Below are 22,489 nucleotides of genomic sequence, written 5' to 3' on the forward strand. Positions count from 1 at the left end.
CAGGATCCCAGCTCTGCCATTTACCAGTTGGGTGATCCTGAACAAGTGACACCACCCCTCTGCCCCTCAATTTCTTCCTCTGTAAGACAAAGATACAAGGTCCTGTTTCGATGAGTCATATAAATGTGTCTCTCCTAACCCAGATTAATCAAAAACAGTCCTAGTGTGTAAACTGTTACAACCACTTCGGAAAAAGGTCAGGCAGTATCTTATAAAGTTAAACATAAATTTATCAAACCTCCCAGAAATTTCACTCCTGGGGAATGACCCAAGAGAAATGAAAGCATATGTTCACAAAAAGGCTTGTACAAGAATGTTCATAGCAGATTTATCCATAATGTTCCCAAAGAACCTACAGATCCGAAAACAAGAGAACGGAGAAACTCAGGTTACCCATACAATGCAACACCACTTAGCAACAAAAAGAACCAAATACTGACATCTGTATCAATGTAGATGAATCTCCCAAACATTTCTGACAAATAGATATTCTATGATTCCATTTCTATGAAGTTGAAGAAGAAAAAGTCATCTATTGTTGAAAAAGCCCGGAACAGGCTGAGCACTGTGGCTCGTCCCTGTAAATCCAGCATTTTGGGAGGCTCAGTCAGGAGGATCACTTAAAGCCAGGAGTTCGAGACCAGCCTGAGCAACAAGGTGAGACTCCAGCCTCTATTATTTAAAAAAAAAAAATTTAAGAAAAGAGAAGAAAGATACCAACACAGGAGATAGGCTACAAAGATGCAAAGACACATAGAGCGATATAATGGACACTGGAGACTTAGAAGAGGAAGGATGGAAGGGAGGAAGGAAGGAATAAAAACCTTCACATTGGGTACAGTGTACACCACTCAGGTGAAGGGTGCTCATCTCCCTAAATTCACCCATGAAACCAAAAACCACTTGTACTCTGAAAGCTACTGCATAAAAGAAAATAAATGCTACTTTCAAAAGTAAATAACAACAAAAAAAAGAAACCCCAAACAGTGACTGTCCCTGTGGAGGCAACAGCAGATGCTGACTGGGAAGTGCATGGGGAACTTTCTGGGGGATGGTAATGTTCTGCCTCTCACTGGATTTGGGTTCCACAGACGCATGCATCTGTCAAAACTCAGAGAACGTACACTTAAGAGTGATGCATTTCATTAAATATAAATATTAGCACAAAAAAATGAGAAAACATCCAACTCTAATTTTATGCTATACATGCTCAAGTACTTAGAGGGAGCATATTAACATCCAAAATTTACTCCAAAATCCATCAGAAAAATAGGCCGGGTTACGAAGTGGACAAAGGGCTGGACAGATGGATAGAGGATGTGATGGAGGACAATATTCTTTGCAGAGTCTAGGGCATAGTTTTATGAGTATTCACTGCCAAATTTTCAACTTTTCTGTATGTTTGAGGATTTTAATAATAAAATAATGGGATGAGAGAAATCCCATGTATTTACATGTCTCAAAGCCTTTTTTTTTTAAACAGAGTCTTGCTCTGTCACCAGGACGGAGTGCAGTGGCGCCATCTCAGCTCACCGCAACCTCTGCCTCCTGGTTTTAAGTGACTCCCCTGCCTCAGCCTCCTGAGTAGCTGGGACCATAGATGCATGCCATCATGCCCAGCTAATTTTTTTTTCTTTTGTATTTTAGTAGAGACAGGGTTTCATCATGTCGGCCAGGATAATCTCGATCTCCTGACCTCATTTTCTTCTCATTTTCTCTCATTTTCTTCTGGTGTGTCTTGCTGCGAATGCCCGAAGTTGCTGCTGCTTTGGTCATATAAGCGAGAGAGCCCTGTGGGAGGAGCTGCACATTCTTAGATGAAATAGAGGTGGATAAAGGGAAGGATACGTGCAAACAAGCGTGAAGTCTGAGAAGAAGGTTCACAGGACAGTTTTGTGTTTTAAATCTAGATCTTGGGTGTAAATAAGCAAAACAACTCACATGAAGTGCGCAATTTCTAGCTCTATTATCAATTAATTAATATCATCTCAACAGCTACCAGTGAGCATCAGACTAATTGCGTTAGGCATCCCTCCACCCGCCATGCAATGATAACGGGCTGGGACCTTCAGCTTGGGATTTGGGTTAGTGGTATAAGAAAGGACTTCCCAAAACATGGGTCAGAAAATATGGCTATGGGTTGGGCGCGGTGGCTCACGCCTGTAATCCCAGCACTTTGGGAGGCCAAGGCAGGTGGATCAGGAGGTCAAGAGATCGAGACCCTCCTGGTCAACAAGGTGAAATCCCGTCTCTACTAAAAATACAGAAATTAGCTGGGCATGGTGGTACACGCCTGTAGTCCCAGCTACTCAGGAGGCTGAGGCAGGAGAATTGCTTGAACCCAGGAGGCGGAGGTTGCGATGAGCCGAGATCGTGCCATTGCACTCCAGTCTGGGTAACAACAGCGAAACTCCGTGTCAAAAAAAAAAAAAAAAAAAAAAAAGATGTGATTAAGTTAAAATGAGGTCATTAGGTTGGCCCTAATTCAAAATGACTGCTGTCCTTCTAAGAAGAGATTAGGACACAGACACACAGAGAGAGAAGACCATGTAAAGATACAGTGAGAAGGTGAACGTCTGCAAGCCGAGGAGGGAGGCCTCAGAAGAAACGAGCCCTGCCGACACCTGCATCTTGGACGTCCAGCCTCTGGAACCATAAAAACAAATGTATGCTGTTTAAGCCACCCAGTCTGTGGGACCTTCTTATGGCAGCCCAGAAATGTGAGGATTTTAATAATGTTTTTATTTCAAATTATACATTTAGTGAATATAATCATCTTTTCATTGCTTAGGGCTTCTAAAGTTTCATTATAATAAAGAAAAACAAAGGATTATCTATTAAAGATTTTATCTACCTATCACCTGGAATTAATGCATATTACCATCTTGTCAAATGCTAAGGTCTTTACAGAGAGAACACAAACATTACAGGTAAAGTTAAGAGCCCTGTACATACCCTTCTTTTCCTCTCTCCCTCTCTCCCTAGAGGCCAAGATTGTTATGAAATTGGTTTGTATTCAGCCCATGATTTTATCTTCCTGTCTATAAACAATGTATTATATCGGTCATTGTGATGTTTAACGTGTATATATGGTATGTCACTCTCCAACTTACATTTGTCACTGGCATTATGTTTTCAGTATAACCATGTTGCTACACAGAGGTTTTCACTGTAACTGCCGCACCGGAATCCATCATATCTCTGTGCCGTGAGTCAGCCCTTGATTCAAATGCTTCCTGATGACATTTCAGCTTGTTTTCAGTTGTTTTGCTCTTGCACACACTTTTGCAATCAATGTGGGAACACAGGTTCTGGAGTCAGCCTGAGCTGGCGTCCTCACTGTCATTTGCTGCTGTGGCCTTAGACAAGTTTTTGCGTCTTTCAGCCTCCGTTTCCTCATCTGTCAAATAAGAGCAGTGCTCCGCGCAGATAGTGGCTGTGCGCAGTAAATGAGCAACTGTGTATACTGCCAGGTCTGAGCACAGTGCTTAACTCCCACCAGCTGCTAGCACTATCAGCTCCAGGGAGTGGATAGATAGAATAATCCATAAACACGGGTGAGGAGTTCGAGACCAGCCTGGCCAACATAGTGAAGCCCCATCTCTACTAAAAATACAAAAATTAGCCAGGTGTGGTGGTGCGCACCTGTCATCCCAGCTACTCAGGAGGCTGAGGCAGGAGAACTGCTTGAACCGGGAGGTGGAGGTTGCAGTGAGCCGAGATAGCGTCATTACACTCCGGCCTGGGTAATAAGAGCAAAATTCCATCTCAAAAACAAACAAACATAGGTCTGGGCAACAAAGAACCTCTCAAAGGTGGGACTGGAGTGACAGGGAGGGCCCAGTGAGCAAACTGGAGGACAGAAGCCCCCAGGCAGGGAAGCGGTCTGATCATGAGAGTGAACGGTGCTGAGAATGTTTGAGGAATGAACAGCAGATCAGCTTGCTGGAGCAGAGGATTCCCATGGGGGAGAAAAGGAGGCAGGACTCCAAAGACGCACTGCAGCCTGAACCTGAATGGCTCTGAATGCCAGAGAGAGAAGTCTCAACTGCACCTTGGGGGCAAGTAGGAGCCAAGTAAGGTTCTTGAGGTACAGTTACAGAATGACTTACTCTACCTCCCAGATCATTTTTATAAATCCACTTGAGTCTGGAAGGGCATTCTGTAACACATAAGTGTGCTTTCATCTCTTAACTACAGATTGGATCACATAAGTCAGGGCAGGCTCAGGTCAAGCCCAGCCCTGTAGGAAACGTGAGTATGAGGCCAAGGTCAGGAGAGAGGCAGTCACCACATCCGGGGTGCAGAGAGAAGAGGGGAGGGAGAAACAGACAACCCAGCACTAGGACAAGTCCTGGCACAATGTGCTTGGGAGTGGGCTGGTATTCTTCAAGAATGGAAGGATGCTAGCTTTTTGCTGTCTAAGAAGTCTTATTCATAAAAATGTTACGCAGAATACCACCCGCCTCTGATCTCACTCCAGGGAGTGCAGTGTGAAAGGCATCAATAGCAACAGTCACTCTCAGACTGTGGTCCTGGACTTGATGCGAATTCCCAGGCCCGACAGCCGATCTTCAGAATCAGAAACTCTGGGGTGGGGCCCAGCAGTCTGTTTTAACAGCCCTTGGTGATGTGTGTGCACGCCAAAGCTTAGGAACCACTAGGGTCTGGTCTCTAGAACACGCAGATACACACACACACTCACACACATACACAGACACACTCACACACACACATGCAGGAACAAGGCTCCCACGCACCTGTGTGCAGGGGCACAGCGCCACTCCCTATCCCACAGGATTGCCCCAGAGAAACCTAGGGCTGCTGCAGCTGTAGGGCTCCCCTGCCTTCTCACCCCGTCCCCAACCACCGCCATAGAAACATCACAAGTCAGAGCCGGAAGGAAATCTCTAAGATCACATAGTTCAGCTCCCCGATTTTAAATACAAGAAAACTGAGACCTTAGAGATGACAACCCCTGGCCCCGACTCACTGATAACCTGGTTGCAGTGACGGGACACAGAGGCCAGCTCACTCCTGCCGTGACTCAGGGGACTCTTCTGTGAGGATGTGGCCAAAAATTCCATCTATGAATCTCAAGGATCTCAAACTCCACTGGGTCCTGAGGGCTCCTTCTGCCCACCCCCCCACCACTACCAGAGTCAAAATCCAGAACAGCACAGCGTGTGTCCTGTGGGCCCGCTTACCATGGAGGAGGCTGGGGCTGGCAGGAAACGGAAGCGGGTCTGTAATACAGGGCTGCCAACCTGGCTCTGGAGCAGACAAATCTCAGCTCTGCCACTTCCTAGCTGAATCACCTAGGGCAAGCGGCAAACTACTTAGCCACCCTGTGCCTCAGTTTTCTCCCCTATAAAGTGAGGATGATTGTGGGACTGCCTTGTCCCTGTGATGAGAATGGAAGGGGGTTAAAAGATCCCTTAAAGGATCCCCCAAGCCGTCATCACACAGCATTTGCTGTCACCAAGATGAGCTCAGGTTTCTCTAGAAAATTCCTTCAACAGGCTGCCCTGTTCAGGGCAAAGCCCAAGGCCCACAGAGGTGTGCAAAGCAGTGAGAACGGCATGCCCAGCATTCTGGACGGAGGCGTGTACACCCTCATCAGGCTGGGAGGGCCGCTGTGGGTCTGGGGGACATTCTGGTGCAGGAAACGAGCCTGTTCCAGTCTTTACTGAACACCAACAAGGTGGGGGCTCTTGGGGACAGAGCTGAGTGAGCCTCAATGCCAGCCTTCAGGAGCTCACTGCACAGTGAGGCAACAGAAGCATTAACAAGCTAATGCCAGACAGGACACATCATGGGGCTCCAGAGAGTGTCAGCTGTCCAGACTGAGACACCAGCTGTGCCACCCTCTTTGTCCAGTGACCCCCAGGGCAGGTAAGAATATAGAGGGAATAAAGGGCAGCAGGGTGGGACCCCAAGGCCAGAGTATGCCTGCCCAGCCTGCAGGCAACAGCAGCCCTGAATGTGGGACAGGAGGAGGGCAGGGACATCAGTCACCTGTGTAGGAGACACAGGCTGCAGCTCAAGGATGGGGGCGATGGGCCCAGGGAGGAGTGACCAATCATTTGCAGGGAGACAGAACATGACCCTGGAAAATGAACCCTAGATGCGATTCAGGGAGGCATGAAGTCACTCCCCTGCCACGTCTGGTCCCCCAGAGCCCAGAGAGCTGCTCTGGGCTGGAAAGGAGGAGGGAGGGTAGGCCCTGGTCAGGTTCATCCAGGGACAGGGGGCATGCATGGGACAGGTCAGTAGCTGGCTGGGCAGAGTGTCAGCTGGGTGCTGGGAGCAGGAAGCGGGGCTACCCCTCAGGACCATATGGAGGTAGTCTCCATCTGACCTGCACCTCACCCCACCCAGGCTCACCTCCACCCAGAGCAGGGGGGAGAAAGGCTGCCCCTTCCCAGCACCTCCCAATGAACTTTTCTGCCAAGAACATGGCCATGGGGACTGATGGAACCTACCACACACTCCCAGCACACGGGACCCACCTCCCCTCTCCAGAGGTCAATTTCCAGGCACAGGGAGACGGAGAGAGCTGCTGCTCGGCTGCACACATCCTAGAACACAGAGGCCTCAGCGGCCCTGCTCTCCACTGCTTTCCCAGCTCTATCATGTAGCTGGCCCATCGGAGGCTCACCAATAAACCCATGTTGGATAAACACACAAACAGAGAAACGAATTAACAGCCGCCTGGGAAGCGCACTCAGCAGCCTGCTCAGGGACACAGTGGCGCTTAGCTTTCCTCCCTCCCAGTCTCATGGCTCCCTGTCTCCCAGCCGGCCGCATTCCCTCCCAGGCTTCCTGGGGTCACCTTCCAAATAAACTACCCGTGCCCCAAATCCTCATTTCACACAGGCAGAGGGAGAAGGGAAGAGATGGAACTTGCCCCTCTTGCCTTTCCGTGGGACCTTGGTGATCAACAGCAAGGCCAGTGAATCTACTTCTCAGCCAGGGCACAATCTTGACGACTCACTGCACTGTTACCAGCATTCAATAAACCTGGGAGCAGGTAAACCTAGAATTTTTTAAACTCCATTTAGAAAAATTGTGCCCTCTCCACCTTAGGGAGCCACATTTTCATATATATAAATTTTTCATTAAAATTTACGTTAGATCCATTTTTTAAAATTCTGCCCCTGCTTCTCTTGAGATAACCCTTTGAGCTGTAGATCACCCGTCTAATACCTGCCTCCCTCCATTCCACTATAACTCCAAGAACAAAGCAGTATCACGGTCTTTTGTTTTCTCAAGGCTGTGCCTCAGGGATCAGCATGGGCCTGGCCAGGGCTGGTGCAAGGTGCTAGGATAAAGGGGGCAGACTCCCCTCCTCTCTGGGTCCCGCAGAAGGAAGAGCCAGGCTGGCCCTGCTAGCTAATCTGCTCATTCTCCCCCAGCAGTCCAGATGCTAGGATGGGCTTTGGCAAGCTGCAAGGCAGGCGGCCAGACACCTGGGTACCCCACAGCCTAGGTACAGATGCAGCCCAGCAGCCACCGTGGGTGGAACACGCCGCCAATGCCAGGCCTCCATTAGCTGTCTGTTACACACTTGGAAGACAGTCCTTTGGAAAGCAGAATATGGGGCTGCCCCTCCAACACCTGCCCAGCCATGGGAGCCAGAAGTCCCCACAGGACATAGGCCCCTCCCACGGAGGAGGAGGAGGAGCTGCAGCTGCAGCCCCTGAACATTAGGCCCTTCTTTCCACCCTTTTCCTTCCAGGGGCTTTGAGGAACTCTGAGCTGATCTCCTCTTCCATTTCTTTCTTGCTCTTGAGTGCCTCGAAGATGAGGTTTCTGCCAAGAGAATAAACCACACCCCTCCTCCACGCCCTTGCCCCCTCCCCACTTCTTATGTGATTTCCCTCTCTGTGTCTTATCGCCACATTTGTTAAAATGACTGCCACTTAAGAGGTGGCAGGGAGTCAGAAACACAATCTGGAGCAAAGCTGGTATTAAATAACTTCCTGAGCCTGGCCCGTCTGCCAACACTTCCTCCTGGATCTCAGGTGGAGAAATGAAGAGGCTGCAAGGATGAGAGCCAGGGACACCCCAAGCCAGCCTCAGAACCACCCCTATGCTGAGAGGAGGCTGGAGTTCCTTCACCAGTTCCTTTCCTTTATTGTAAAGCCCAAAGCGTCGCAGTAACCCCCATCCTGGCTTCACACTTGATCCCATCCCCCATACCACACACACACACACACACACACACACACACACACACTGAGCAGAACGTATTTAGTCACATCTGACACTCCAATTAAAGCTACAAGAGCCTTTTCTTTTTTCAACCAGACCAACCCCTACACTTCCCAGGTAAACAAACTGAGGCTTAGAGACCTGGAGTCTCTTGGCTAAGGCCAACCAGATGGATTGTATTAAAGCATCTCAAAAAAAGTGGTACCCCAGGAAAACACCAGAAAGGTTCTGGTTTGTAGGTGCCAGAATTGTTTCGTTACAATCAAGTTAGTGACCCATGTGTTTTCTTCAGTTGTGACCTCATACTGTGGACCCCAGCAAGAAACGCCCCCAATAGCCATCATCACACGAATGCCCTCAGAAAAATGTCTTCACCTAGCAGTTGACGGGGAGAAAGTGTGCGAAGGAAACCTCTGAAGCCAGTATCCACTAACCCTGACTCCACCTCATCTGGCCGGGACAATCCTCCCCACACCACCTGGAAGTTCAGAATACACTTGTTGTTCTCCATGCCAGCCACTGGGTGTCACTGCTGCCCCCCATGAATGGGAACCATAGAGGGTTCAGTGGGGGGTAAAATGACTCCAGCAGGCCAAGGGCATCTCGTAGGTGTCTCCGGGGTGTGACCTAACTTGATATTTCTCCCAGAAAGAGACAGATGACCAGCCACGCTCCAGATGTTGTTCCACCATGTTCCAGACGCTGCCCTCACACACCTTCAATCCTCACAGCATCGTCCCACAGCAACACCTCCCAATAACACCTTACTTTGCAGGTGGAGAAAATGAGGCCCAGAAAAATTAAATAACTTCCTCCCAGTTAAAAAACAACAACAACATCAACAAAAAAGCAAGGAGGCGGGCAAGGATTGGAACCTGAGATTGATGCCAAATTCCATGACCTTTTTACTACACAATTTACCTCCTTTGAGCTATCAGTCTCAGTGCTGTTGGCTCTGGCTGAACCCAGCTGGTTTGCCATGACCCCAAAGAAGATGGCACCCAGGAAGAAATTCATCAAAGGCGCAACTCACAAGAGGGCAGGCTCGACAGCCCTTCCCTGCAGAAATCATGGTCTAGTGCCCTCTTGTGGCTTAACGTGGAACTGGGATGAATGTCCATGGGGTGGGGGGCTCTCGTGGGTGGACTGGAGGGATTTTAGGTCATCCTCTCCCATTGGATTTCTAAATTCTTTCTACCAGGGATGGCCCTGAAGCCCCCTCTTCAGACAAACATTGGATTACAATAGCCAAGAGGGAATCAGCTAGTGAACGGGAAGCTACATAGGGTAAGAATAGCAATAAAACCACATGTGCAAGAGGATAGATGATACTAAGTGACCCTGGATAGAGATTTCTGCCATCCAGATTTCTGGGGCTGCAGAGTGGGGAAGCCAGGCTGCAGAAAGGCTTTGCCCAGTACACTCCGACATTTGGGATTCCAAAGAGTCCCCTATCAGCCAGAGCCATAACAATCTCCCTGTCCTGTGGCAGGCATGTCCCTCAGCCACTTTGTACCTTTGTCCAAATATACGCCATCCTAGTCCTTCTGTGGCCTCCCTCAGCTTTGTCCACAGGCTCGCTCCCTCACCCACGTTCCTCTAAACCCACTCTACAAGGACCTGGAAGAGTCGCTGCCCATCACCTCTTACGGACTCCTGGGGACCGCTCACCAGTTTGGCTTCTGCATAGCTATCACATGCCAGGCACCTACCATAATCTCATTCAACCCCCACACCACTCTATCAGATGGGTATAGCTAACCAGATTTCTCAGATGAGGAAACTGAGGCTCAGAAATGTTAAGTAATGTGCCTAAGCCTACACCAGGGCAGAGCCGGGATTTAAACTGAAACTCTTTGAAAGAAGCCTCTACTCTTCCCGCTACACCAAGCCACCTCTCAGACAAAGGAATCTCTGAAAAGTTTAGGGTACAGGAACTGGTCTAACCAAATACCCTGGATTAGAAGATGTATCTATTTAGGGTGTGGAGAATGAGCTGGAGGCAGGAGAGACTGAATGCAGGAAGAACAGATGAGGGCTATAAAAAGTATACATGCCTGTGGGGAAGAGATTCTGGAGTATAGTAATGGGAAGAGAGTTTTACACACACACACACACACACACACACACACACACACGTGCTCATTGAAATCTTACAATAATCCTGCCTTCTTTTTATTTTCACATGAGAAAACTGAGGATCAACAAGGCTAAGTAGCCAGCCCAGGGTCCCAGCAGGTAAGAGGCAGAGTCATGATCTGAAGCTTCATTTAGTCATTGCCATAAGTAAGTAGGATTGTATATGCAAATGATCTCTTGCCCATTAGGAGGGCCATAATGTCAGCTTCCTTCCTGCTCTTCAGTGGACTAAACTTGAAAAACTATCAGAAGTAAGGAAGTGGGGAAGACTGATCACAACAGAGAGGACCCTGCCTGGAGCCCCGGGTCAGGGATCTGGGAGCATATTCTCAGGAAAGAGCCACAGGCCCCAGACCCAAAAGCTCCACACCCACCCCAAAAGCAGCAAACCCTGTCTCTAAAGCTGATAACCTTGTTAGCAGGAGGAGGCTCATTTGTGCATGGGACAAGACAGCACCTGCTCAAATAAAGACTGCCTGGGACAGACGGATGGGCCAACGGTACTCACAGCAGCACTGTCAAAACCGGCCTGTCCAGGCAGGGCCCATGATCCTGGTTTGCAAGGCACTTTTGTACTCATCCCTGTAAATGGGCATCTCTGAAAGCAGACACAGGATGTGGAGAGGTTAAGAGAAGGCGCCAAGCTCTCATCTCTAGTAAATGCCAGGGCCTGCTATTTTCTGAGCACTACTTGTTCTCCGGTCATTTCCAAGCTTAGGTTGAGGGGCAGGGAGAGGGGAGAGATGGCCCCATGTTTAGGCCAGGGTATCAAATGGCCTGAGGGCATATATAAAGCTCACTTCCCAAGGCCAGGCGCAGTGGCTCACACCTGTAATCCCAACAATTTGGGAGGCCAAGGTGGGCAGATCACGACATCAGGAGTTCAAAACCAGCCTGACCAACATGGTGAAAACCTGTCTCTACTAATAATACAAAAAAAATTAGCTGGGTGTGGTGACATGCACCTATAATCCCAGCTACTCGGGAGGCTGAGACAGGAGAATTGCTTGAACCAGGGAGGCAGAAGTTTTTGAGAGCCGAGATCACCCTGGACAACAGCATGAGACTCCATCTCAAAAAAAGAAATAAAAAATAAAAATAAAGCTGCCTTCCTCCATGATACTGGCCTCACAGGGAAACTATCTGTCAGCTTCTCTGTCCCCTAAGCCTATGGTCTTCCTGGGCTACCTCCCATGCATTCACCCCCATTACCCTCTGTGCAAATGTGCTGCTAATCTCTCTTGCTGCTGCAGAGAGAAGGCGGGAAGGAGAGCACACCAGGTCGCTTTCCTCCATCCAAGGCACGGTCCCAGCCACCTCCTTCCCAGGAAGCCAGGGGCTCGTGAGCCAGAAAGCCCAGCTCCAGGAGTCTCACATCCGGGGACTGCAAAGATGCAATGGAAGCAGGGCCTCCGCGGCAGAGAGATGCCCCCTCCTAGAGGAGTGGGGGCCTCCCTGCTCAGCCCTGGCTCAGGAAAGGCTCTGAAAGCCAGGGCTGACAATGCACTTCTCACCAGGCTAGCGCCGCACGCCCGGATCCCGCCGTGAGAAGCCGCCGGCCCAGGACCGTCTCGCGCGCCGCACTGCCCTCTGGTGGCCACTGGGAGTGTAGACGCAGAGGGAAGCCAAAGTCTTGAAGGTCTGTGTACAGAAACCTCAGACAAGATGTGCAGGGAACACGAGAGAGACACACTTGTGCCTGGGCCAAGACGCCCCCAGACACACGCACACAGCCTGTTTCCCGCCGCAGGTCGCTGGGTTTAGGACTTCGAGGCTAAGATTGCTCCCCTCGTGTTCTCTCTCCCCTTCTCTGTAGCACTGTAAAGGCTCGTTTCCGGTCCGCTTTGTAAAAGGCTGAACCCCTCAGTCCCAGAACAGACAGCAACAGGGGGTGGAGACCCAAACCAGCTAGGGAGGCAGGGCCGTTTGTTCCGGGCTGCCTTGTGCCAGGAATTCACTGGGCGATTGGGCCAAATCAACTCACCTCTCTTGAGCCCTAAGTTCTTTCTCTGTAAAACAATGTTTGGCCCCAGAATTTTCTGAGCCCTTTATCCAGATCTAGTAATTTACGGCTCAAAGTCTCAATCTTCTCCCTAACTCAGAAATCTTCCCAGTGGTCTAGAAAAGGAAATAACCAGAGTGGTACCGAATAATTTACAGAGCCCAGCGAATACATCATTGCATAGGTCTGAAAATGACAACGATCCTGCTGGAAGCCAAGATGGAGAGTCCCACGACCTCAGCTCTCAGAAGTGGAAACTGAGGCCAGTGGCTGAGCGATGATGAAGCAAGCTCATACAGCCAAGAAGCAGTGAAAGTGGAAATTACACCAAACCCTGCCCGACCCATTTCAGCTGTTTCACGGAAGAAAACTGCATCTCTCTCACATGCTCAGAGCGCATCCCTATGGAGAGAGAGATGGAGCTTCCATGAGCAATGAAGGTAGAGAGATGGGGTCAGGTTGCGGGGGGACAAAGGCTGCTTATTGTGGAGGGGATCAGGGAAGGACTCAGAAAGAAGCTCTAAACATCGGCTTCCAACTCCAGCTGCCCAGCACTTTAGACACCCCCCCCCTTCTGCTCTTAACCCAGAGGTGGTCCTGGCACCCCAAAGATCTAATTGGGAGAAGCCACGCAGCCCTCTCCTCTCCCATCCAAGCTCTTGCTGGCCATGAGCACCAGGGGCATAGTCCTGCTGACCATGGCTCAACCCAGACAGGAGCTGGCTGAGACCCAGCCACCAGCTTCTTGAATCTCAGCCAGTCCAGCTGGCACCTGTTCTGCTGTGGGCTGACCTGATCTCAGAGGCCAGGACATCATGGGATGGACAAGGAGGCCTGGGAAGAGGGCGTGGCTGACACGGCCTCGGGGGAAACTCTCTGTTGGGAACAGGGCAGGAGGAGAGATCAAAAGCCTCCCCCAACCGCCAGAGAGGCCTGGCTGGGACAGTGACAGCCGCACTGTTTGGCCATCACCACACCCGTAATTATCCTATTTGCCTTCTCCTCCAACTGCAGCCAGGGTAATGCTCACCCTGAAATGTTGTAAACTAAAGGATTCTCCTAGGCTTTTACATCAACTCATTTATTTTTAACTTATCATAATAGTAATATATTCGTATGTGTGTGTGCATGTATCCATTTATATGTATACGCTAGTATGCAAAAGAGCACACACAATATAGTTTAATATTTGAATGCCAGTCTGCTTTGCCATTTACTGGCTGCACGAAATTAAGCGAGTTAAGTTCCTTCCCTCCAGTCAGTTTCCTCATCTGGAAAATGGAACTAATAAAAGTACTTATCTTATGGGGGTTGATGCGAGGCCACAATGAGGCATTAGCCTTAAGGTGCTTGGCACAGTGTCTGGGACATAGTAATAAGTGCTGAGGAAACGCTAAGGGTTGTCACCACGTAGTGAGTAGATGCTAGCTGGCGTTAGTTATGTATCCACAGGTTTCTCTTTGCCAGACATGACCCAGGGCGCTGAACTTCAACAAGGTGCTTATATAATGTAGTTGTTAGTGTTATCCATTTCTTATGGATAAGGAAATTGAGGCACAGAGGAGGAAAGTGATTTGTTCAAAGCTAGAGGAGCCGCTAGGAAAACTGGGCTTAAGAAAATAGCAGCTGCCAGAGTCCTCCAAGCTTGACGATGCGCGTCTGGGGAAGGAATCCTGAATCTCCCACCAGCCAGACTCTGGGACACTTACGATGCGACAAGCCAGGTGCCCAGGTGAGGCCAGAGGAAAAGGACTGGCTCCCCAGCCTGCGGAGCCTCAGGTTCCCCAGCCCTGTCTGTGAACGGAGCTCAGCAGAAGGCCTCCTCAACTTGATTTCTAATTGGTGGGGACTGCAGGCTGCAAGGAGCCCTGGGGCTGCCAGCTTCACATAGTTGCTGCCTCTGGGGACCCTGAATTTGGAAACATGGCCTCAGAGGGAGACACAGTCACAGGGGAGGCGCTGGCTTTGACACAGTGCCCAGAACAGGAACCAGCGCTGAGTACAAGGCGGCCCCAGCACCTGGGAATGTGCCTGGGAAGAGGAGTCTTCAAGTGACCCAGGGACCCCAGAGGAGCCCCTGCCCACTCTGGGTCCTGGGAACCTCATGGGTGACATGAGGGAGAAGATGACTACAGTGGTCCTTTCCAGCTTTGAATTCTGTGAGTCCTGCACTTAGAGGCAGCAAAAATGGGAAGCACCACCTCGGGGACTCTCAGGATGCCACCAGGCCCTGAGCTTTGCTGATAACCTCACCGGAGTCTTCACTCCTTATGACCCAACCCATCAAAGAGCAGCTTCCAACACGCCAGGCCACCAGGAGGATTTGCGTTCTTCAAAGTTGAGGTAAGCGAGGCTCAAAGGATGACATGGCATGAGCTGATCACTCAGAGGCTCACCAACATCTGAGTGGCTGAGTCTAGCCTCTATCCCAGCCACTCTTTAAGCAGTTGCTGGAACACTCAGCCACCCTCTGCAAGTCCCTCAAAGATGGATCATTCCCGCAATGCTGCCCTCTAGGTGGAAAGAAACTCTGTAGATAAAAACGCTCTGCACCTTCCTTCTCAACAAGCCATAGAAGGTCCAGCTGAAAGGGCCATGACCGCACAGAGCCAGGAGCACCCGCGAGGCAGTCAGAGAAGCCCCAGAGGGACCAGACTCTGGACTTTCCCATTTGCGAGTCCTGACAGAACGACCACCTGGGACACTAGATTTGTTCTATTTTTTTTTTTTTTGAGACGGAGTTTTGCTCTTGTTAGCCAGGCTGGAGTGCAATGGCGCGATCCCGGCTCACCGCAACCTCCGCCTCCTGGGTTCAAGCAATTCTCCTGCCTCAGCCTCCTGAGTAGCTGGGACTACAGGCTGTGCCACCATGCCCAGCTAATTTTTTGTATTTTTAGTAGAGACGGGTTTCACCATGTTGACCAGGATGGTCTCGATCTCTTGGCCTCATGATCCACCCGCCTCGGCCTCCCAAAGTGCTGGGATTACAGGCTTGAGCCACCACGCCCGACCATTTTGTTTTCTTAATCTGTTAAATGGGACAGTAAAGCTCTGCTTTTATACTCCAAGCAATTGTCGCAAAAATTAACTCAACAGTTGTAAACTAAAAATAATGATATGACTGATGGGGGCATCGTGGAGATGAAAAATTTGCTACACCGGGATGAAAAGGCAGGGTCCTGGCAGGGACTAAGAAGACCATCCTTGAAAAGGTGGCCTGGCCCCCGGGAGGGGGCTTCTGGGCCTTGGGAACTCTGATCCGGAACTGAGATTCCCCCACCCCACCCAGCTTAACCCCTCCTCACATTGACCCCACCCCTTATTAATCAACTCCTCCTCGGCACAGCACCAAGGAGGAGCCAGGGGCTTCAGGACCATCTCTGTCACCACCCCTTCTCCTCCTGAAGCGCCAACCCTCCCCGTCACAGGAGCAGTGGGTACCAAGCTGTTCTGATCATGCGTGATTTAGCAATCAACCTAAAACACTGGTATTTATATTAAATTACATGTTTATATATCTATCATCTATACATTAAATATGAAATATTCTCTTTTCCAGGCAAGAATAATTTGCAGTCGAAGTTCTATATTTTCTTCTCACACCCAGTGGAGAGCTGCGCTCCAGCAATGGGCTGAAAGCTTTGCAGAGGGACATCTTTTCCTGGCTGTGAGCCCAAGGTGCAGATGGGGAGCCACAAAGCTGGGTGTCCAGGCCCTAACGAGAGGCTGCAGGCCCCAGCACATTCTTGTTAAATACGCCATTTGGTCTGGGCGGTTGACTCTCAATAGTGTCATGTGTCACAAATGGTGTCAAATTCTGGGTGGTCCATTTGCTAGAGGTGGGAAGGGAAGGAAGAGGAGAAAACAGTGTCCCAAGGTCAGTGAGGGAGTGCACCTCCTCCTGGCACCATCACAAGGGTCACGGCCATCCCAAGGAGGTGCCCTTAAAAGTGTACTGGCTGAGCCTCCTGGGAGAAGTTTCCTGGGCCCTGAGATGACATATGTCCAAGTTGGAAGAAACACTGCCCTATGGCCTCAATTCATAGTTAAATTTCCAGGCTCCAAAAGTCTACAGGTCCCTGATATGGCTCACAGGGGGCTAGGGACAGAGCTAAGGTGGGATTCACATGATTCATCCCTTTCTTTAATCCTACCCTGCCGCCAGCCAACTGGAGGACCCAAGGGGAGGCTGGAGACCTGCCCATGAGCCCTGTGCAAGCCACCCATGGGAGCACCTGGGATGGGGACCCAGGGCCACAGTGGAAATGCCATGATATTGACAAGGGCCATACCCAAAGAAGGCCTCAGGCTACACAAACCCCACCCAAGAGCCAGCTGAGGTGGGCCCTGGTCTTCTGCACAGTTGACAAAAGCAGCAGCTGGCAGGGACTGGCAGGGCGAGGACAAGGGGCATCCCAGGAGAGCGCATCAGGCCCTCCCTTGTTCACAGTAGCACCTTCCGTTCAGCCAGGCAGAGGGGTAGTAGGAGTCTTCTAGGACCCTAAGGAACCTTGTGGGTCGCAGGCTCAGCCCTCCTGGGGCCAGTAGCCCAGCACTCTCAAATCTCAAAGCAGTGGCCACGGTGGGCTGGGTTTTGCCCAAAGCTGTCATGGCCTCAGGTCCCTCGGAGCTGCAGAGCAGATACTCTTGCCCCCCAGGGTGCAGGACAGAAGCTTGACCTGCTGGGCTTCCTGGGGTGGAGGGTCCTGGCTCTGGAGACAGGAACAGCCTCTCCTTGGCAGAAACCCTTAGGGCCTCAGGAGACCAAGCGCCCCAGGTTTGATCCTGGAAGTATCTTTCTCTGGAGCTCTACTCTCACTTCCAAATCTCATGTCAATAGCCCCTCACATTTCCACCTTCCTCTCTCAGGTCTAGTCCTAATCCTGGGGCTCTGCACATCTCACTGTGCCGACCGAGAGCAAGCCCCAGATACTTTTGGGGCCTGGCTCATACCCTGCCGGGTCATTGTCAAGGCTGAATCGCCCCTTGATCCTTAGAAAGAATGAGATTCAAGGAGCCAGCACAGCAGCCAAACCCCCGAATGATCCTTCAGCTAGCCAGAAGAGGGCCCTCAGGGAAGGCCATGGAAATGAAGGGACCAGAGAGCTGTCAGATGCCAGGGACCCTTTGAGGGCTCAGGGTGAGACCCAGCTAGTGACTCAGAGTTCCAGCTAAGAGCCCATGGTCTTTGCAAATAGAGGTAGCCAGCCCAGCCACACCATCCTCTCCCCCTTCATCTTCTTTGTAACAGCCAAAGGCCATATCATTCCGATCCAGCCCCAGGCAGGCCTGGCCTAGCAAGGCAGCCCAGACAGTCAGTCCAGCATAGCCACCACCCTCCTGCCTTTGTGACGTCACAGCCTGGTTGGGTGTGGCTGCGCATGGACCCTTCCAGGCCCCATGAGGTTCCTGTATCAAGAGCTGCAAAGGCAAAGGGATTGGCCTCCTGGGCAGAAATGGGCCAAAAGGGAGGCCCCTCTGGAACAGCTTGGGTCTTGGAGAGGTGGAAATGAGACCCACAATTCTGACCCAATGCCATGCAACTGATTTCCTCCATATACTAACAGGGCAGCAGAAGTGGGAGACGGCCTCCCCGATCAGAGGCAGCCGATTTCCTCCATATACTAACAGGGCAGCAGAAGTGGGAGACGGCCTCCCGATCAGAGGCAGTTTCCAGCCAGCTTCCTGGGATGGCCACACAGGAATCACTCCACACACCACCCCTGAGAAGCAGAACCACAGGGAAACCTCTTGTCCCTCTGGAAACTCAGGTACAATCAGTTCAGCCCTTGAAGGAAGGACCTTGAAACATTACAGCCTGAAGAACAAGAGGGTGAAACTGTGGAGCCTCAGCATCTTCTTCTACCCAGAGCATGCCCAAGTTGTACCCTGAGGCATCCATCAGCATCCAGAACTTCAATCCAGTGGGAAACTGGGGGACCTCTTGACCCCACCGCCTTGGTAACATCAGAAATCTGAGGAACACCTCTCCAGCAAGACAACAGGCTTCAACTGAAGCCCTCTTCTCAAGCCACACTAAAACAAGAACCAACCCCAGCCAAGGGTGCTCCTCTCTGCCCACAGGCCCCTCTTCCAGCCTGTTCCACATGCAGGCCTGCACAGCGGGGGTCCCTGTTGGGGTTGTGTGCTTGGGGAAAGTCACCACCCCAAGCCTCTATTTCCTTGGAAGTCAGACAGGGATGGGGATGCTGACTTCCCTGTGGTGAGCCTGACTCCCCACCCTCACTCCAGCTCTCCGGCTCTGGAGTGGAAATTGGGCCCTTCTCAAGCTCAGTCAATATCAGCCATAGATATAACAGGGCACTGGGGAGAAGATGGGGCAAGGAGAGGTCATTCAACCCATGACCTCTGACCCTCCCCAACCTGCCGCTGGCACAGCTCCTATGGGACTCCAGTTCCCTTGTTCTTTGGTGTTGGGGTGGATTTAGAGAAAGGAGTCGTGATGGCCTGTCAGAGTCCAAGTCCTGAAACAAGCATGGGGACACATGCAGAGGGAGTCCAGACATATTCCCTGCTCACTGTCCTCCCAGACACCCTCATGAGGGCCCCCAATGCCAAAGAGGGAGGAGGCCACCCCAGTCCCTCCCATCATGGACCTTTCTGGCAGCCTAGAAAGGCTAAGCCAACTCTTCCCTATGAGACCGCTTCCCCAAGCATCATCTTCAGAGGAGCAACACCTCTGTGGCTATAAAGAGCCTACGCGACTATGACCATCCCTGCCTCCCACTGGCTTTCTACAGATAGACACTTGTTCTCCTTGGAGCCGAGAACAAGCTGGATGCAGCTCACCCACTCCCAGAGACCCAGGTTGGGCACCAGGGGCCCCTTCTTCCAACCCTTAGCCCACCCCTGGAAATCTCTAGGTCTGGCTCTGAGCACCAAGATTGGCCACTCAGCTCCCACCTTCACCACCCCCGACTCACTCCCCAACACCCACCCCCTACACACACACAGCCCAGTAATCCACTTCCAAGTCCGAGTTTCCTGAGGCTCTCACTCTGAACCCTCCTCACTGCATCCTTGGGAATGCTGGAAGCCTGTGGCCTGCAAGCAGGGAGAGGCACAATTGGGTCTGTCCTCTGTTTCTCCTGCCCTCCCCCTGCCCCCCCCCAACCCTTGGCTGTTTGTCTTGTCATGTCTGGACGGGTTGAAGCGGGTGAGTGGGTGAACAGCAGAGCTGAGATATGGGTCAAGCTTGTCTCCTGGGCCAGGAGTCAGAGACATCTCCTGGGCTATCCATTTCCCTCAAACTGTCAGTTCAAAGAATGCAAGCAGAGGCTCCATTAAGCTGAGAGGGCTGGTGGGCTTTCCAGAGAGCAGGACTGCAATTCCTCCAGGCTTTGCCGCCCCCTGGCCCTGGGCTCAAGCAAGGGGAGGGGCTCCCAGAGCAGCACCAAAAGCAGGTCCGGCCCTCTTGAGTCTGTCCAAGGGGTAAAGAGCCACCCAAAACACCTTCCTCCAGACCCTGGCCAGGACCTCAGCACAAACCCTTCTCAGCTGCCTACCCCACTCCTGGGGGTCCCCAAGGGCTGGGAGCCTTGGGGGGAAAGAGGTTAGAATTATCTTCTGAGCAATTCTAATGCGGTCCACACCCTTCTCTGGGGTGGTAGGTTGGGAGGGGGTCACCGGGCCGAGGTCAACTGAAGAAAAGAGGAGCAGACTCTGGTTTCCAAGCCCTCGCTCTCTCCCCTCCTTTGCTTCTGCTCCCATCCCCCCCCCCCCCCAAAGAAAAATAACAAGGAGAAAAGAGCAGGCCACCACCGGTCTCCCTTCGACGGGGCAGAACGAAGCAAAAGCCAGCCAGGGTTGAACGTTCCAAACGAACCCATCCTCACGATCATACAAGAAGCCCCCCTCCCCAAAACACACGTCCTCTCCTCTCCCTGCGCCATCCTGACTCAGAATTATCCGGAGCAGTTATCAAAGCCCAAACTGGGAAAGGATCTGTAGGCGCCCAGATGCAGATGAGGGTGGCAAAGGGGGTGTCTCGGAAATGCCCAAAATGGGGCTGGAGAGGGCGGGCTGCAGGAGGGGAAGGCAAGAGGTAGGCGTCCATGACGGCCTCCACGCGTGCAAAGTCTCCCCGCGAGCAGCCAGCTCCCAACTTGTTTACTTGTCAGCGTGTTCTGCTGTTTCCAAATGGAATAGTTAAACACCTCGGCTGGATCGCAAGCAGTCCCTATCTGTTACCATCCCTGCCGGCTAAGCGCCACCACTGCCGCCGCCACTGCCGCCGCCTCTGCCAGAGAATCGAACCTCGTCTACTTTATTCCACTTGAGCGTGACCAAACTGTTGCTATTTAGTGGGGGGCAAAAAAAACCCGATTTGCACCCTCGAAATGAGCCAGCAGCGGGTGGGGAAGAGCGAGCGGGAGCTGGGCCCTCCGGGCTCAGCTCTCCAGGGAGGGCCACACACACGCATCGCCGGATCGCGTCTCGCCAAGGCCAGAGTCACCTGGAATGCGCAGCCCAAGAGCATCTCCCGAGCCAGAGCGAGCCTGACGCGCTCCTAGCGGGCAGCAGGCAGCAGCGAGCTGGAGCGGGCAGAGGGCCGGCTCCCGGCTGCGGGCTGCAGGAGGGAGACGCGGAGCGCGGGGGGAGGCGGGCTGGGGAGCGGCCGCCTGACTTACATGGAAGTGATATTCCTTGAGATGTCCGTGATGTTGATGCTGGCGTTCCCATTGCTGTTCCCTGAATCCTGCCCTTCCAGGAGGGGAAAGAGGTTCCCATCGTCCGGCCGCCGGCAATTGATCTCAGTCTTGCTGCAGACACAATTTGCAGGGCAAGCCAGCACGGAGCCCACATAGTCCAGCCAGACGCTTCCCAGCAAGAAAATCCGCCAGAAACTACACTTGGCTGGGCAAAGAGAGACATCCATCTCCGATCGCTGCTTCTAAAAAAGAGGAGGAGGAGAGGAGAGGGGGGTGGGGTGGGGGGAGTGGGGAGAGCAGGGGGGGAAGGAAACAAAGACGGTGAGGGAGGGGGGAGGGGGAGGGGGGGCCTCTGCCTTTGAAACGCCGAGTGATCAGATGCAAAATCCTTCAGCGTCTGAAACCATCGCGGCCGCCGCTGCCGCCGCCGCCGGGTGGGAGCCGCTAGGAGCGCCTAGTGGCGCGGTCTGCCGGGCATGGTGGCCGGCTCAGCGATCGCTGACTCGCCGGGTACGGGGGCTCTGGAAGCGAGGCACGCTCTCCGACTCCGAGACTTTGCAGGGTTGCAACAGACGGTGGGGAGTCAAAAAAAAAAAAAAAGGAATAGGAAAAAATGGTGCTAAAGTCACCAAGTCCCACCTACTGGGCAGAATTAAAACGGACACCCTACACACCTGCAAAACACACACACACTCACACTCACACATACACACACCCGGAGTCCGAGGAAGGGAAGGGAAGGAAGACGCAGCAGGAGCTGCAGCAGCCGCCGCGAATGGCTCGCCGCGCGGCTGCAGAAATGTACAAGTGCTCCGAGCCTTACGAAACGCACGGGTTATCGGAGCGTCTTCCTCGGCTCCCTCCCTCTCTCCCTCTCTCCCTCTCTCCCTCCCTCCCTCCCTCCCTCCCTTCTCCCCTCCCTCGTCTCGGCCTCCTACCCCCGCCCGGGCTGGGAGCGGCAGGAGAGCGGAATCTCCCCCTCCCTCCCCTCCCCACACCCATCTCTCTCCCCTCCCGTCCTCTCCCTCCTCCCCACCCACCCACCCACCCACTCGCCGGCTCGAGTCTCTAGCCGGCACCACCACCCGCGGCCGCGCGGAAGCCCGCCCACTCCACGCCTCGCAGCTCGGCGCCCGCTCGCTGCAGCCGAGGGGAAACCGAGACCAAAGGGAAAAAGTTGCAGTAGAGATTGCGAGGGTCGAGGCTGGGGAGGGAGAGTTGGCGAGCTGGCTGCGTGACGCGGAAAGGCGCTCTCCTTTCCACTTTTTGGCCCTCACGCTGCCCGGTTTTGCTGCAATCCGGACCGCGGTAGGAAGTGAAATGGACGAGGTGGAGGTGATCGGGGAGCGCTCCCAAGCCTGGGTGGGGGGCGCAGACGACGGGGGTGGGGGCCGGAGCACACAGACACCCCAGAGGAGCACCCAGAGCCCGGGACCGGGACCACAGACGCGCAGTCCTT

The 22,489-nt window shown here is 52.4% G+C and overlaps 1 protein-coding gene across 30 annotated transcripts in view; it reads right to left on the bottom strand.

Annotated features, from left to right (window-relative positions):
- NTRK3 (neurotrophic receptor tyrosine kinase 3) overlaps positions 1–21,841 on the bottom strand; it is a 397,061-nt gene extending 375,220 nt beyond the window's left edge. For 20 of the 30 annotated variants that reach the window (XM_078376019.1, XM_078376018.1, XM_078376001.1 and 17 more), the window contains exon 1: positions 21,010–21,841. In XM_078376019.1, the coding sequence (XP_078232145.1) occupies positions 21,010–21,257 (248 nt within the window). In that variant the 5' untranslated portion in view covers positions 21,258–21,841. Of the gene's footprint in view, positions 20,964–21,009 lie in introns of those variants that run through there. The other 10 variants (XM_054258271.2, XM_054258270.2, XM_054258269.2 and 7 more) reach the window with 3 other exon arrangements.
- Between the last annotated feature and the right edge of the window lie 648 nt (positions 21,842–22,489).

This window comes from Callithrix jacchus, chromosome 6 (genome assembly GCF_049354715.1).
Source record: "Callithrix jacchus isolate 240 chromosome 6, calJac240_pri, whole genome shotgun sequence".
Classification (NCBI taxonomy): domain Eukaryota; kingdom Metazoa; phylum Chordata; class Mammalia; order Primates; family Cebidae; genus Callithrix; species Callithrix jacchus.